General features: G+C 49.1%; 1 protein-coding gene across 3 annotated transcripts; it reads left to right on the top strand.

The window, feature by feature from the left end:
- Positions 1 to 278: 278 nt before the first annotated feature.
- Positions 279 to 10,944, top strand: PHB1 (prohibitin 1). 3 transcript variants are annotated; one of them, XM_055576154.1, is made up of 8 exons: positions 359 to 403; positions 1,112 to 1,200; positions 1,638 to 1,752; positions 3,224 to 3,385; positions 6,628 to 6,770; positions 6,906 to 7,022; positions 9,143 to 9,238; positions 10,580 to 10,944. In XM_055576154.1, the coding sequence occupies exons 3-8, from the start codon at positions 1,665 to 1,667 to the stop codon at positions 10,790 to 10,792; spliced, it is 819 nt and encodes a 272-aa protein (XP_055432129.1). In that variant the 5' UTR covers positions 359 to 403; positions 1,112 to 1,200; positions 1,638 to 1,664; the 3' UTR covers positions 10,793 to 10,944. The 3 variants fall into 3 exon arrangements, with proteins under 3 accessions (XP_055432130.1, XP_055432129.1, XP_055432131.1); XM_055576155.1 differs by lacking the exon at positions 1,112 to 1,200 and having other exon boundaries at positions 279 to 403; XM_055576156.1 differs by lacking the exons at positions 359 to 403; positions 1,112 to 1,200 and adding an exon at positions 427 to 572.
- Positions 10,945 to 16,916: the final 5,972 nt, after the last annotated feature.

The raw sequence follows: 16,916 nt of genomic DNA, 5'->3' as shown, positions 1-16,916 counted from the left end.
GCCATAAACTTGCCCTTGCCCATCTCGTCCACCACCCAGCAGGCCCAGCTACTCGTTCTGAAGGCCTCCAGCTTCAGTTCACAACAGGCACGTGCATTTATCCCCCAAGAAACTACAGCCCCCCAAATGCTTTGCGGCAACCTCTGGGCCTTCAGTACTACCAAAGACTAAAGGTTTTTCAGCGCGGGTCAGCCCCTGCATGGCTTTTTGGGAATTGTAGTTCATCTGCGAAGAGCCTGGGAACAACAGTAAGGCAGCAAGCCACCCTTCCCAGAATGCATAGCGCTCGTCCTCACCAATCCGAAGCGCGGATCTTGGAAGTAGGGCGGGGACGTGGAGGAGCTGTCCGGCGCACGCGCTGTCTGTGGCTGGGGAATTCATGTGGAGGTCAGAGTGGAAGCAGGTGAGAAAGCTGGGGAGCGGCTGTGGTCCGCGTTCTGGAGTCCCTGCAGTCTCCCCTCTGCGTTCCCATTCTCCTCAAGTTTGGGCGGGCGGAGTGTATGCCTGGGTCCGCCTCGTGTCGGAGGGGAAGGGGGGGAGCCTGGGAGGAGCCTGGAGTTGCGTCGAGTGAGGTAGGTGTGTATGGGGGCAGGGAGAGGAATAATCCAGAATCTATTAGGAATGGAAAGGCCGAGGGGTCAGGACTAGGCGTCCTGATCACGGGAATAGAATAGTTAAGTGCACGGATAGAGATGAAGATACTCAGAAGTTGAGGCCTGAGAAAGAGGAGAGGCTGAAGTGGCCGACGACGATGGGGCGGGGAAAGACAAAGTTTAAGTGCAAGAGCAGATTGTAGAGAGGTCAGCCGCGCTCCCGCCCGCCCCACTTCTGCCTCCACCCCAACCTCTTCCAGGGCTGTTGCTCGCGGTGCAGCTGTTTAGTACCTTTTTGGCCCTGTTATTTCTCGTGATTTGTTGGCCCCAGAACGTCATCAGGGCCTGCTTCCATAGTAACAGGTCATTCATTCTTAATACCTGATGTTGAGAAACCCTGGTGAGGAGTTAAGCTGTGTCTTCTAGAATTAGACCTCCAGGTTCTAATCCTGGTTGCCTCCTTCATAGCTGCCTGATCTTAGGCTTCCCTTGTAACTTAACCTCTCTTTGTGCTTCAGTTTCCTCATCTGTGTAGTCCTCTACTTCATAGGGGTTGATGTGAAGATTAAATACACCAATTGCTGTTAGAAGACGGCCTATTGTAAAGGTTAGCTGCTACTGTTGTTTTGTTGTTGGAATCACGTGTTTTTTTTGGAATCAAAATCGCACAGAACCAACTCCACAGCCTCTCTTCTGAGGCCTGCAGGTCCAGGAGATGAGAGGCTGTTTTGGTATGGTGCTAAGTTTTCTATGGGTAATCCAGCCCATGCCTTCTTCCCATTTTGAACCAATACCCCCAGACGCCATTTCTTAAGTAGTAGAAAAAGAAGCAGGCAGCGGAAAAAGAAGATCAGAGGAATTGATTATATGCTTTTACAAGCTGCAGAGTGTTATTTATGAAATGTTTTTCAGTTGAAGATTTAGAGCTCTCAGGACTGGGGAAATAAATAGCTAGCTTGAGAAATGCATGTGATGCCTCAGAGAGGGCTTCCTCTGAGGATTGGGGATTGAGTTGTTTTGTTTGTTTTGTTTTTACCCCCTTAGGTGTGAGTGGGTCCAGCCAAAGGAGACATGGCTGCCAAAGTGTTTGAGTCCATTGGCAAGTTTGGTCTTGCCTTAGCCGTTGCAGGAGGCGTGGTGAACTCTGCCTTGTATAATGGTGAGGCACTGAGGGGTGGTAGGTCACTGACCTTTGCCAGAGGATTTTCATCGGTCTGCCTAGCCCATATGACACTCCTGCTGGGAACCACTTGCTGTGAACATATTTGACCAAGAAGGCTCACCTGCTGCCATCCTGCACCATATGATGGCCTTGTCATCAGAACCTCTGTCCTTGGAGCCTTAGGTTCTCTCAGAGCCTTTCTTTACAAAGAGCCTCCCAACCTAGTTGGGTGTTTCCACCTTCTCTTGTTAAAGTGATGCTGCATCAGTATGTCAGGATTTTGCTGGCCAGTTGAAATGGAGAGTCTGTTCTCTTCTGCCTGTGTGGGGAGTAACTCAGCAAGGGCTTTAGACCGTTGATGACCTTGATCTGAGCAGAAACTTTTGCTCTGCTCTAGTTGAGTTGTTCCTGAGAAAATATCTTTGAGATGCATTGCCCAGCTTTTATTAGCGTAACCAGGCTTTAAGCTGTCTTTGGGGACTTCCCTGGCAGTCCATTGGTTAAGACTCTGTCCTTCCACTGCAGGGGGCTCAGGTTTGGTCCCTGGTTGGCGAATTAAGGTCCTGCAGGTGGAGCGGTATGGCCAAAAATTAAAAAAAAAAAAAAAAAAAACCAGCTAGGTTTTCTTCCACTTTCCTGTGTGACTTTAGGCAAGTCACCTTCCCCTCCATAGGACTCAGCTTTCTCATTGGTCAAGCAGCAGGATTGAACTAGTTTATGTCTAAGACCCTCCTGCTTTGAAATTCTCTTAACTTTTCACTGTTGGAAAGCAGCAGTAGATTGACCCATCTCATGCGAGCCTCTGACAGCAGGAGGAGTACTTTCAGAGTGAAGATACTGGACCACCTATAAAGTCCAAAAAGGCAGAGACAGAAAGCGGCTGATCAGAAAAGCCTGCTCTGCTTCTGTGGCCCAGCTTTATACTCTGATCTTTTTGGCCATCCTGCATGGCTAGACTGTAATCACCATCATTAATTGCTCTCTGAAATTAGCAAGACAGCTCTATAACCCCTTCAGAGTTTAGAGAAACCAAGCCGTTGGAAAGGAAAAAATGAGGACTTCCAAATTTTAGAATTGCCATAGGAAGGGTGCTGCTTCTGGGAACTCTGGGTTAAATTGGAACCAGGATGGACTGTGAGTTTTAGAAGGAAGTTTTGGGAGCTGGTTCCTAGGAATGTGTTGGTGGGAGTTCATGGGTGGAGTGGTTAATCAGAAAACCAGCAGCCAGTTGTTTCAAGGAGGAAGAATGCTGAGAATATATCCTTTTACCGAAGTCCTTGGGAGGACATGGGACAGAAAGGGATTGCTTTGTTTTGTAGCTGTTAAGAAGCCTCTGGAGTCCTGAAATGTGGGAAGACAGAGCAAGAGACCTACTATGAACAGAAAACACCAGGGGTCTTTCAGACGCGATCCTTTCGGTTAAAGGGTGAGGGGATTTTTCTGACCCATTGTTATCCTTCATTCCCAGTGGATGCTGGGCACAGAGCTGTCATCTTTGACCGGTTCCGGGGAGTGCAGGACATTGTCGTAGGAGAAGGGACTCACTTCCTCATCCCTTGGGTACAGAAACCAATTATCTTTGACTGCCGCTCTCGACCACGTAATGTGCCAGTAATCACTGGTAGCAAAGGTGAGTCTCAGCTGTGGGATCCAGAATGGGTTGAACTTCCCTAAATATTTTTCCTGAAGAGTTTTACGTAGCTACAGAAAAAGAAATATACAAGCATGCCTGAAGAGATATTATGAGTTCAGTTCCAGACCCCTGCAACAAAGCAAATATTGTAATAAAGCGAGTCACACAAATATTTTTGTTTCCCAGTGCATATAGAAGTTATGTTTATCCCATACTGTGTCCTATTACAGGTGCAACAGCTCTGTCTCTAAAGAAACAGTGTACATACCGTGATTAAAAAATACTTTATGGCTAAAAAAATGCTAACCATCATCTGAGCCTTCAGTGAATTATAGTAGTAACATCACAGATCACCATAGTGAATGTAATAATATTGGAAAGTTTGGAATATTGTAAGTTACCAAAATGTGACTCAGAGAGACTTTCTTGGTAGTTAAGAATCTGCCTTGAAAGGCAGGGGATACCGGTTCGATCCCCAGTCAGTGAACTAGATTCCACAACAAAGGCTGCACATGAGCCACAGCTAGAGAGTCCCCGCATCGCAGCCAAAGACCCCGTGTGCCACTAAGACCCAAATCAGCCAAATAGATATTTTTTAAAATGTGATACAGACCTGAAGTGAGCAGGTGCTGTTAGAAAAATGGTGGTAATAAACCTGCTTGATAAAGCGTTGCCCCAGACCTTCAGTTTGTAGGAAATACGGTGTATGCGAAGCACAAATATGTGAGGTGTGCCTGTATATTCAAGATACACACACAACTGTATGAATTTAGAGCAATGAACGGATATATTTCAGTAGTCGCATAGCGATCCAGTTTTAAAGAAATCTGAAAGCGCCTTTGCTCTCTCTCGGTTGACCCTCCCCATCCGTCCTTGTTCCCCAGGGTGACTGTACACTGATGCAGCCGTTGTGTTGCCTTCACAGCTGGCTTGCCCTTGCTTCCAGGCCTATGTTTCCAGCAGTGCTGCTCTCACACTGTTACCTCCTGGGCCAAGGCCCACATCCCTGAGAGCAACCTGGTGTCTGACATGCCACCGACTCCCTGGTTGGAGCCCGAAATGAATTGCTATCATGGTTCTCTCCTCCCCATCGTACACACAGAGGTGCACGGCAGTAAATGGAGTGGCAGATGCTGGCTCTGCTGTGACCTTTCTGTGTGGGAGGAGAGGATCGCGTGGATGTTGCTGGTCCTCAGAGGATGTTTGCTTTCTGTAGTAGTGTCAGGCTTTGTGCTGGGTCGGAGCGTGGGGTAGTTCAGCGATGAATAAAGCGGGAGCCTTTAGGAGCTCAGTCTGGCAAGGGAGACAGACGTGGACAGGCGTTAGGAATGGGGTGTGGTGAATGCAGCATGTAGGGGAGCAGAGGGGAGCTGTGAGGAACAGGCCTCTGTGCTGGTGCTTGAGAGTGAGAAGTGTGTTGCACAGGGGAGGGGACACAGTATTGTCTAATCTGTCCTGTTTCTCCCAACTAGGGAGAGGCCGAGCCTCCTGTAAAGGGTCTGGCCTGCCTACTACATCAGAGGAAATCAACAGTGGGGTGGGGTTCATTAAGAAACGTCTTCAGTTCAGTAGCTCAGTCGTGTCCGACTCTTTGCGACCCCATGAATCGCAGCACGCCAGGCCTCCCTGTCCGTCACCATCTCCCGGAGTTCACTCAAACTCATGTCCATCGAGTCGGTGATGCCATCCAGCCATCTCATCCTCTGTTGTCCCCTTTTCCTCCTGCCCCCAATCCCTCCCAGCATCAGGGTCTTTTCCAATGAGTCAGCTCTTCACATGAGGTGGCCAAAGTACTGGAGTTTCAGCTTCAGCATCATTCCTTCCAAAGAAATCCCAGGGCTGATCTCCTTTAGAATGGACTGGTTGGATCTCCTTGCAGTCCAAAGGACTCAAGAGTCTTCTCCAACACCACAGTTCAAAAGCATCAATTCTTCAAGGCTCAGCTTTCTTCACAGTCCAACTCTCACATCCATACATGATCACTGGAAAAGCCATAGCCTTGACTAGACGGACCTTTGTTGGCAAAGTAATGTCTCTACTTTTCAATATGCTATCTAGGTTGGTCATAACTTTCCTTCTAAGGAGTAACCGTCTTTTAATTTCATGGCTGCAGTCACCATCTGTAGTGATTTTGGAGCCCAAAAAAGAAAGTCTGACACTGTTTCCACTGTTTCCCCATCTTTTCCCATGAAGTGATGGGACCAGATGCCATGATCTTTGTTTTCTGAATGTTGAGCTTTAAGCCAGCTTTTTCACTCTCCTCTTTCACTTTCCTCAAGAGGCTTTTTAGTTCCTCTTCACTTTCTGCCATAAGGGTGGTGTCATCTGCATATCTGAGGTTATTGATATTTCTCCCAGCAATCTTGATTCCAGCTTGTGCTTCTTCCAGTCCAGCGTTTCTCATGATGTACTCTACATATAATTTAAATAATTTAACTTAAAGGCCTTAACGAGTGCGTGTGTAACCATTTCCCGCTCTGGTGCCTGGTTCAGAACTCATCTCGTGGGCACTTGATCCATATTGTTGAAGACTGCAAGCAGGGCCTCAGCTCCAAGCACAACTGGATTGTCAGGGGAAGTTGTAATTTCCTGGGTCCTTTGACCAGTAATGAGAAGCGGCCTCTCAATGAGTCTGATAACCCCTCACCTCTGTTGCATATTTGACAGAGTGCCTTTATATCTGTCTCCTCCTTCAGTTTCCCCCAACGTGCCCAGAAGGCAGATGATATCATCCCTATTCTTACAGATGAGGAAATACGCTGAGAGAGGCTAAGGCTGTGTAATAAGTAAACATGAGAGTTAAGGCACAGCCAGGCCCTGGACTCAGTCCACTGGGCTCACAGTCATCTCTCTGAGGCATACTCCAGCCTTGAGCCACATTGACCTGGCCTTGGAGAGGCTTTATCCTAGAATTCTTGGCATTGGCTTATCTCTTTGCTTAAAATATTCGTTATTCCAGAGATTCCATGGCACTACTAGACCTATAATCTGAATTTGCTCATGTCAGAGGGCATTCAGGACACGGAAAAGCTGTCATCACCAGAATCCTTTGAGAACTTATTAGCGCTGGTGCTCTGCTGGGTTCTCTACCAAAGAAACCATGAACCTGTGCACCTCACCTTGAAGGGTTTGTTAATCAGCCACTTTACTTATAAACTGTAGCAGATTTGGCATTGGGGAGGTCATAGGAGGCCATGTGATGTGTATTTTTGACTCCAGCATCTGTGCCCTGCCCTCAGATTTACAGAATGTCAACATCACGCTGCGCATCCTCTTCCGGCCGGTTGCTAGTCAGCTTCCTCGCATCTTCACCAGCATTGGAGAGGACTACGACGAGCGCGTGCTGCCATCCATCACTACAGAGATCCTCAAGTCCGTGGTGGTGAGTGAGCAGGGCCTTGTCCTCGAGCCCTGCCCCCAAGAGCGCACTCGGTGGCAGGAAGAGCTTGTTGATGACTGGTTGGGATTCTGCTTCTTCGCAATCATGACTGGCTCCTCTGCCTTCCCTTGGAACCAGGCTCGCTTTGATGCTGGAGAACTGATCACCCAGAGAGAGCTGGTCTCCAGACAGGTGAGCGATGACCTCACAGAGCGAGCAGCGACCTTTGGGCTCATCCTGGATGACGTATCCTTGGTAAGGGTCTTGGGGAGTGGGGGTGCCTGGCTCCATTTCTGGGTAAATACTATAAGGTCCTACCTTCCACTTTCCTTGATGAAGACTGGAAAACATGGAACCTTCTTGGTGCTATGAGACAGTCTCCTTGGGTTTATTTTCAGATGAGGATTCTTTTACCAGCCCTGTGCCACAGGCGTTTCTACTTTGGTTTTTGGTCCTGCCCAGGTGGTCCCTAGCCACTAGGTTTTTTCCCTTCCCCAGGCTGAGTGTTCCTCACGGCTCCTCAAAAGTGTTGTCACGTTTACCTCGTTTGGCGCAGAAACTACCTGATAGAGACTGGGGAGCAGCTGGCATCGTCTTTTCTCCCGTGCACAGACCTCCCAGCCTGACCCCTGGGAATTTCCTAACACTTAGGGTTTGAAGTGCAGTGACGTGATCTCTGAGAACTCCCTGTGAAAGGTGATAGAGTGTAAATGAATGGTTCTGTCCCCCAAAGCCTGGTATGGGGGCATCTCTGAGGCATGAGTTACCCTCTTGAGACTGTGTGGTCCGTGTATTTATACGACATTGAATGCCGCAGTGCAGACAGAAAGCAATACAGGCAGGATAGCATTTCAGATCAGGGAGGATGAGGGAAAGGGGTCGTGTTTCTGATTCTCTGGGAAAAATCATTTGGAGTGATTTGCTTGGGTAGTGAGGTAGAGCGTTTCCTGTTCCGTTCTCCTGCGCGTCGCTGGGGAAAGGCACCGTTTCCCACTCAGCATCTGTGCAGCTGTTTAAACAGTCACCCTGTGCACACCCATTGCTCACCCCAGGGCTCTGCCTCCGTGGAGGGCTTTTGGGTTCCCTCTACTGGCAAGATGCCAGGCTGCAGCCACTTGGCCCCTGAGACTGGAGCAGTTTCTCAGGCCCTCCCACTTAGTGTTAATCTAAACACCTTGGCCATGAGAACATAGTAAAAACCTAAGGAGAACCTTGGCATTTTGCTAAATTTTAACCACATAGTCCATTCTGGGGAAATGCGGGTTGACCACAAGAAACGGTGTCTAAGAGGTGTGAGGAGAAAATTAGGTTTCATGGGGAGTTTGCTGCCTTCAGCTGGCCCTTCTGGAAAGAAATTTTATTCCTTAATTGCACACTTCCATTTTCATTGCTCAGGATCGTATTTTCGTCCCCAAACTTTGAACAGGAGTCCAGTAATGGAGCAAGCAAGGTAGAACAGCTGCAATATAAGAGTTAGGAGTGTTAAAAGTTCTGAAAAGACAATGCACTGCAATTTACTCTCCAGAAGAGGGTTTGAGCTGCTTATTTTTTTTTAAAGCAGAGATTGGGAGTGTGGGGGTGGAATGAAACAAGTAGAATTTGATAGCAGAACTCATACTATTCTCCCCATTATTCTTCCCGTTTAATAAAAAGTTGGATAAATAAATTTGGCTTTAGGAGTGCTGAGCTCTGTTCCCATTATTTGCACTTGGTCACTTATGTTACTAGGGAAGACCTATGCATAATCAGAATTTTAAACCTTCACCCTAAGCAACAATCTTTACCTGCTTTCTCTTTCTTTTAAACCCTTTACCAGAAGGACTTGTTCATAAGGAATACTGTGATTTGCAAAATCATGATTTGGAAGTCTCACTCTTCCTCTTCCTGTTTTGTGATGGAGATGCTGTGAGAAAGCAGTGGACTGGTTAATCCATGAGCAGAGAGCCTCACACTCTTGAATCCCTGAGAACCAGCTGCGTGCCTCACTCGCAGGGGCTCAGTTTTCCGTCTGGTCTCTCTGGGGGCTTTGAGCAGGCATCAAAGGGCCTTGGAAGAGCACTTGTTGGTGCTGGGGGTCCTGGAAGCCACCCTTCTCCTCCCCTGGGGAGGTGGTCAGTTGAGCAGACACCTTCTGGTGCCCATGGCTGTTTCCTACCTGAGGACAGTGATGAACAGGAGCACTTGGGCAACTGAGGATTCTGGGCTGTGAACTCAGTTTGGACACGGATGTGGAGGTGGAAGGGTGTTCTGGCCTCATGTTATCTCCAGCTGCTAGAGCCATTCCTGGCCTCTTCTTCCAGCCGCCATGGGGGCTCTGCAGCAGCCCTGTCAAAGCAATTACAATGCCTCATCTTGCTCTCACTCTCTCCCCTTAGACGCATCTGACCTTTGGGAAGGAGTTCACAGAAGCGGTGGAAGCCAAACAGGTGGCTCAGCAGGAAGCAGAGAGGGCCAGATTTGTGGTGGAAAAGGTGAGTGCTCAACCAGATGGCAGGAGCCTCTCTCCCCTTCTGTGCTCAGCTGCCCCGTTTGCTGGGTGGCCTGGAAATTCATCATCTGTCATCTCTTCTTCCGGGATCATCGGAAGGGGATTGAAAAGACTGTACTCCTGCAATTGGTTCCAGAGTCTTTAGGGTCTAGTCAGAGATATGTGAGGTTATGTTCCTAAATCATTGAAGAGTAATTTCTTTTCCACGTCCCTAAGATCAAAAACACTCTCCCACAAATAAAAATGTTTCTTCTGGAATATTTTCAGCTTCACTGAGAAGTTGTTTTTAACCTTGGTCACACAGTGAAAGCTGACAGCCTAAAGGATCAAACGCTGCACCAGATACACTATTGTCGCTGGATTGTTTTCAAGCACTAAATCCATCCAGATGTGTCAGAGTGTGCTGGGATGCAGTGGATTTGCACAGGGCCTGGTCTTTCAGTCTTTGCGAAGGTGTATTTATTTCATGTATCTCCTTCTCCCCACCATTAACACACTTGGATTTTTATTCCTAATCAAGATGCCTTAGTCCTTAGAATCAACCAAAGAAAGATGCATGGGTAGACGTTTAACTTTAGAGAATATAGACTCCAAGTGGGTGGAGTTGTTTTTTTTCCTTTTTTCTTCGTCTCTCCAGTGTCTAGAACATACCAAAACCGTGCCTAAGGTAGATACTAGGTATCCGTAAACATTTGTTGAGTGAACAGCCCCAGAGCCTCAGTTGAGCAGCTGTGTGTTAACCTCAGGGAGGCCCTGCACCGTGCTCTCCTCCCACCCTTCTGCAGGTCATGCATTGTAGATAGACATCTTCCTGTTGATACGAGCTGGAAGAGCCAGGAGGTCTTGTACTGGCTGCCCAAGTTCCTGGTCGGGAACCCCTTCAGCCCACAGTCTAAGGAGCATCGTGTGCCTGCTGCTCCTACTTGGCCGCACTGGTTTTGATGAAAGTCACTTTGACTTGGGCCTGGAGGGAAAGATGAAGGTTGAGTCTACCTTCCTTTCTCTCTTGCTTTCCTTGGCCTGGGATCCTCCAGGCTCAGAGTAGGTGGCTGGCCTCAGTTGCTGTTAATGTTATTGAGGACTTTGAAATAAGACAGCTGTCTATACAGCCAACAGAAACGTGTCCCTATAGTAGTGAGCAGTGGGCATGACGGGGGCAAGGAGGATTGAGTGAACAGTGTTTGTTGAGCCCTTTTGAAGGGAGAGGTGAAATCCCAGAGCTCATTCAGGACCCAGAGAGGGTGCCTAACATAGGGCTGTTGAGGCTGTAACCGGCCATCCATGCCCCAGAGTGTCATCTTGGTCTCTGCCTCCACCCTCGCAGGCTGAGCAGCAGAAGAAGGCAGCCATCATCTCCGCAGAGGGCGACTCCAAGGCGGCGGAGTTAATTGCCAACTCGCTCGCCACTGCAGGCGACGGCCTGATCGAGCTGCGCAAGCTGGAGGCCGCGGAAGACATCGCGTACCAGCTGTCGCGCTCCCGGAACATCACCTACCTGCCCACCGGGCAGTCGGTGCTCCTCCAGCTGCCCCAGTGAGGCCCACACCTCCTGGGCCAGCTGGACCACAGCCCCAAAGTCGCTCAGCACCACCTTCCTTCTCCTGCCCCAGAAATCACTGTGAAACTTCATGATTGGCTTAAAGTGAAGGAAATAAAAGTAAAATCACTTCAGATCTCTTATTTACTCAATCAGATGAAGCTCTTTGATTCTTCTCATTTCCATCCCCCTTTTTTGTTAATTTAGCTTCCTACCCAAAATTGCTAAGTGCCTACACAGACAGCTTGGCTCCTGTCTTTGGGGCTGGCTGGCACTCCTGCCCAGGCACTGACAATTGGCAGAAGAAGGGCCGGGCCTTGTGTGTAATGAGCTGGGAGTCAGTGGGAGGCCTGAGTAAACTTGGAGCCTCCAACCAACCCTTCATTCAGGATTTGAGGAAGAGGGCACACGCAGATGAATGGTGAACACAGGCCTCGGATTTCTCCAGTGGTTCCTGCACAGACTCAGAGGAAGAGAGGTGTTGGGGTGGGTCAGAGAGGAAGTGATCCATCTCTTACCGTAAAGCTGATGCTCTTTAACTGCGGGACCAGCAGAAGCAGGTGTGTACAAACGGCACGGATTGAAGAATCTGCCTCCGTGAAGGTGGGTGGGCCTGATTTGATTTGCTCCCCGCCCCGCCCCAGAGTCCTGGAATGGATTTGAGTAGAGTGAGCAGGCCTGGCCCGAGATGAGAGTCCTGTGGCCTTCCTCTCCGCCTCCCACCTTCGTGTCTCAAATACCCGGCGGATTTCCAGCTTGAAGGATTGCATCCGGCCAGAGCTGTACAGGCCTGCCAAAGACGTGTGCATCCAGTGTTCCTGGCTCCCTGGTTCAGAGACTGCCCTTCTAGAGGGCTCTGTGCCTATGCCTTGAAGGAAATGACCATGGGAAGACAAATGTGTGTAAACTACTATCAATAAATGACACCCAGACCTTCTAGCTCAGTCGTGTGGGTTTGTTTTGTTTGTTTGTTTGTGGGAGCCATGGGCTCAGGACAGAACATTCCAGCAGTCTGTGCACATTTGTATCACCAGAGAGGACAGACTCTCCAGCAGGGCAGGAAATGCTTTGGTTTCAGAAAACACTGGGTTGCCATGTGCCAGATCCATCTCCAGCCTGAACTTAATCAGTGGTGTCAAGTGAGGTTTATCATGACATGGGTACTTAGGAGGTGAGGTTGGATGGAGGCTTGTTAACTTCCTTTGTTATCTTTAAGTTGGGAGTTGTAGGCGCATTTACCGAAAGAGGGATTGACATAAAATACACTGTGCCAAGCCCTTGGTGCGCTCTGGTTAGACTGACACAGTAGATGGCTTCAGGTGCCTTGCCTGGCACGGGATTGTATTGCTTATTCTGCTTTAGTCTGCTGTGGAAAGGCCTTGGTCTTTGAAGGGCGGGGGGAGAGGGGACCGGATTGAGAAATGAGCTGTGCTGGTCACCCGCCTCATCCTTTGAGGAGCAGGACGGGAGCAGCAGTGCGGTCAGCACCCACACGGACTGTGCTTTAACCTCTGCTCTCGGTTTAATCCCAGGCTCACCACCTGGCCGAGGAGAGCGGCCTCTTAAGAGGACTCTGCAGGCTGGTCTGTGACCTGGATTCTGCATTTCCTCTCCCGGAGTGATAGGGCCAGCTGTCAGCTGGGAAAGGGGACAGATGCACCAATTCGGGGTTGGCTGGGGACTGAGTTCTCCCGGCACTACACCCCACTCCCCTTCCAGGGCCCCTCCGTGGGGATCACATCCTTTCCCACCACTGTGAGCATGCCGACAGGAGTGTGATGGGCCCGTGACCCTCGGCTGAACTTCCCACCAAAGCTTCATTCTGATGCTGAGCGAGCCTCATTCAGCCCATCACTTCACCACCTCCCTGGCATCAGTTATCTCGGAATAACTCTTCCTACTTGTGTTTTTATGCTGTAAGAGTAGCGAGGCCTGCAAGTGGTGAGGTGCCTGAACTCAAAACGCGTGGAAGACTGGAGCAGAAAGAGCTTGACTGCTAAATAGGTTCCAGACCTGCTTCCACTCAGCGGCCTTCCTCCTTTCCTGCTGTTTATTGCTCCGACACCCTTGGAGGGGGGCGGTGCAGGAGGCGCCTCTCTTCCCCAGGCCCTTTTTAAAAGAGCAGCTTGTTTCTTGCATTTGGCAGGAGATTGGATTTCCCACCCAGGTGTGTGAGGGGAGCCCTCCCCAGCTTCTGGGTTCTTTCTGCCTCCAGGTCAGCCCTTCAGCAGCAGGCAGGCCAGTTCCTGCTGATTTTGTCTGTAGCCTCCCTGCCATGGATGGTGCCAGTGGTAACCCGGGGCCTCATTCTGCCTTGACTTCCGCCAAGTAATTCTTTTCACAAATGTTCAAGGGCTGTTAACTGACTGCTTAGCCCCAGCATCCCCTGAAGGCCTCCGGGTTTCTCCAGACACTGCCACAATGGGCTTTTATCAGCTTGGGATTCTCTTGGCCTTGGATCAAAAGCCTTGTCCTGTCCTGTCCAGGGAGGGGGCCAAGCAGGGAGTGTCTTCATCCCTGTCTCCTTTGGTCAGGCTGAATAGTTCCCTTGTTTGGGCCCTGAACTGGGGGAACCAGGAAAGAAGACCCTCAAAGGTTGCTGCATTTTATACAAGTTCTGCTGGTGTGGACCAAAGTGGGAGGAGCTGTGCTGCTCCTCCCATCCCCAGGTGGGTCAATTGGAAAGAGAGAGAGGCAATGGAATATTGTCCAAGCTTGGTGTAGCAAATGCTCTTGTAATGAGCCAGTGGTCCAGCCATCAGCAGGGAAGAGTGTTTAGGCCCTCCCTGGACCTTTGCCATCTGCTAATACTGTGGGCAAAGCAGCCCGTCCTGACTGAAAATAACCTGGGTGAGACAGTCACAGGAAGCTGTAATTGATGTCCCTGCCTTTCCTTGGCCTCCTGTTCATCCTGCACACTGTTCCAAGCTTCATTTTTCGTTATTAATTTTTATTGGAGTATAGTCGCTTTACAGTGTTGTATTAGTTTCTGCTGTATAGCAAAATGAATCAGCTCTATGTATACACATCCCAGGTGGCGCTAGTGGTAAAGAACCCTCCTGCAATGCAGGAGACATAATGAGATGGGTTCAATCCCTGGGTTGGGAAGATCCCTGGAGGAGGGCCTGGCAACCCACTCCAGTATTCTTGCTTGGAGAATCCTATGGACAGAGGAACCTGGTGGGCTACAGTCCATACGGTCACAAACAGTCGAACATGACTGAAGTGACTTAGCATGCATATATATATATATATATCCTCTCTGTTTTGGATTTCCTTCCCGTTTAGGTCACCACAGAGCATTGAATAGAGTTCCCTGTGCTATACTGTAGGTTCTCATCAGTTTTCTATTTTATATGCAGTAATGAGTATATGTCAACAAACTTCATTTTTCTAAGTACGTCTCGTCCCCTTTCTCCTGAAAAACCTTCAGCAGCTACTCCTCCCTTGATTGAAGTGAAGTGAAAGTTGCTCAGTCGTGTCCGACTCTTTGCGATCCACGGACTACACAGTCCATGGAATTCTCTAGGCCAGAATACTGAAATGGGTAGCCTTTCCCTTCTGCAGGGGATCTTCCCAACTCAGGGATTGAACCTAGGTCTCCCACATTGCAGGCAGATTCTTTACCAGCTGAGCCACGAGGGAAGCCCAAGAATACTGGAGTGGGTAGCCTATCCCTTCTCCAGTGGATCTTCCTGACCCAGGAATCAAACCAGATCTCCTGCATTGCAGGTGGATTCTTTTACCAGAAGAGCTACAAGGGAAGCCTCCCTTGGTTAATAAAGTGCAAATACCTTGTTCTGGCATTCAAGGCCCTCGCTGCCTTTCTAGTCCAACATACTTGACTGCTTACTGTCGCATACCTACCTAGTGGCTCCCATGGGATGGGGAGTGCTGTTTGAAAATGCAACTGGAGAGGGGCAGCTGCTACTAGCTTTAGGTGATGGCGAGTGGAGGTGGCGGGGACACTATGAGGCCTACCTCGTATGGGACAGACTCACACAACAGAAGTCCCAAATGTAATGCCAGTGAAACCCCTCTTTGAAAACACACCAAACTGAGTTCCTTGCTCCTGTTGGCATACCCTCCACTTTCACTGCACCCCTCTGCTCACAGCGTCACTTCCTCCAGTCAGCCCTTCCCCCACATTTCACAAGTCCAGATGTCCCCCATCTGTTGTAGCCACGTGTTTGGGAAACAAACTCACTCAGAAGGACAATGCAGATAGTGGAGTGCAGTTTATTACACCAGCGGGCTCAAGGCAGTCTCCTCTTAGCCTAGGACCCTGACCACTTTTGTGAAAACCTTATATACCCTAAGTGTACATGCCCAAACCCACCTCCCCAAATTCCCTGAAACTAGCCTGAACAAAGGAAAAGAAAGACACAATCAAAGTTAACCCGTGATTCATATGCCTTAAGCCTAGGTAGTTAACAGTGGACAATTATTAATAGGCCTATGGTCATACCCCAATAAGCACAAGAGAATTTATGATTCTATTCGGTTACACAGATAATTAGGGTATTCTTTCAGGCTACGGAGAGTCTAGGTACAAACCCTGGGGCTCTTCCATCCAGGGGGTCTGGTTTTCCAGTTGGTATGTCGTTTCCATAGATACTGGGCATATAGCTCCAAGTCCAGAGTCCGGCCCAAGATGGAGTCCTGCTTTCAAGATGGAGCCTGTTCTGTTTCCTCCTTCACATCCTCTGAGTGCTAGCTCAGCTTCTTTCTCTAACACACACAAAACTTACCCGATCCACAGTCCCGGGAGGCACTCGTGCTCATTTGGGCTGCAGGTGTGTGTGCGTTTAAGGAGGGCAGGCCCCTTATGTGAGTCAACATTTCCCCTTCCTCTTCTTTCCCCCAACCCCCGTGACCTTTTCCCCCCAAGTCAAACATGCCTGGCTCTTGGTGGGAGTTACTGAATGTTTGTCAGTCAGATGAGATGAAGAATAGACATACAGGACTGAGGTTAGAGGTGAAGTGAGGGTTTTTCCCTAGGTTGCCTCAGGCTGCTCTGAAGCAGGGCTCACGGTCCTGCAGACGGACCCACCCACAAAGGTCCCACCACCCTCTCACTTCCTGCGGCCTGCGTGTGCGGACTCTCCTCTCGCTCTCCTTTGCCCTCTGTTGCTTCTCGCTGGAGCACCTCTTTTCTCTCACCTCCCTCTTTCAATCCCGGTCCCTTTTTGTCTCAAGCCCAACTTAAAATCCTTCTTCTCCAGAAATTTGCCTGTGGCTGACCTCTTCCCACCTTTCTTTACACAGAAGGTCTCTTTTTATTCAAAAGACTTTAGCTCTGGAACTCTGGCAACAGAGGGGTTGAGGATTGAACAAAAAAAGGAGTGAAGAGGCCTGTCCCAGCCGGTAGAGGCTGGGATGCTTTGGCAAGGCCCAGACGCACATGGCTGGAAGAGAGAATGGAAATGTACCGGCCTGGGGAAGCTAGTTTAGATTTGAAAGAGGACGACTTTGCCCAGGACGCTGTGTGGAGGAGGAGGAGGGTGTATTTCCAGCGTCCTCCAATCAAGCTACTTTGGAAGAGAGAGTACAGCTAACAGGGCAAGGCTACTTTGAAGGAACTAGAAGCTGTTGTCATCCAGGGAAGATCAGACAAACCACCTGGATTAGTCAGAAAAGCCTTTTATTGATGACAGGCTTGGATCATCTAAATTTGCCTGAATGAGCTGCAAACATTTGGGTCAGGGGCTGGCAAAGTCTGGCATGCAGGCCACATGCAGCCCACTGCTTGTTTTTGTACAGCTCCTGAGCTAACAGTGGTTTTCACTGGTTTTCAATGGTTGGAAAAAATCAAAAGAATACTATTTTGTGACACACGAAAAAGATATGAAAATCAAGCTTCAGTGTTCATAAGTAGAGTTTCATTGGGAAATAACTATGCACGTTTGCACTACAGCAGCAGACTTGAATACTTATAACCGAGATTATATGGCCTGCAAAGCCTGAAGTATTTACTGTCTGTCCCTTTATAGGAAATGTTTGCTGACCTCTGACTTAAGGAGATTAAATAGCCTTAAAGATGGGGTGAAGCCTGAAATTTGGAAGTCTCAGGCGGAGGGCTTTATGTCAGATACAATGTGATTGTCACCCGAGTCCTCGACTG

The sequence above is a fragment of the Bubalus kerabau genome, chromosome 4 (genome assembly GCF_029407905.1).
Source record: "Bubalus kerabau isolate K-KA32 ecotype Philippines breed swamp buffalo chromosome 4, PCC_UOA_SB_1v2, whole genome shotgun sequence".
Lineage (NCBI taxonomy): Eukaryota > Metazoa > Chordata > Mammalia > Artiodactyla > Bovidae > Bubalus > Bubalus kerabau.
Note: the sequence above shows the minus strand (reverse complement) of the source record. Positions and strands in the feature narration are given on the sequence as shown.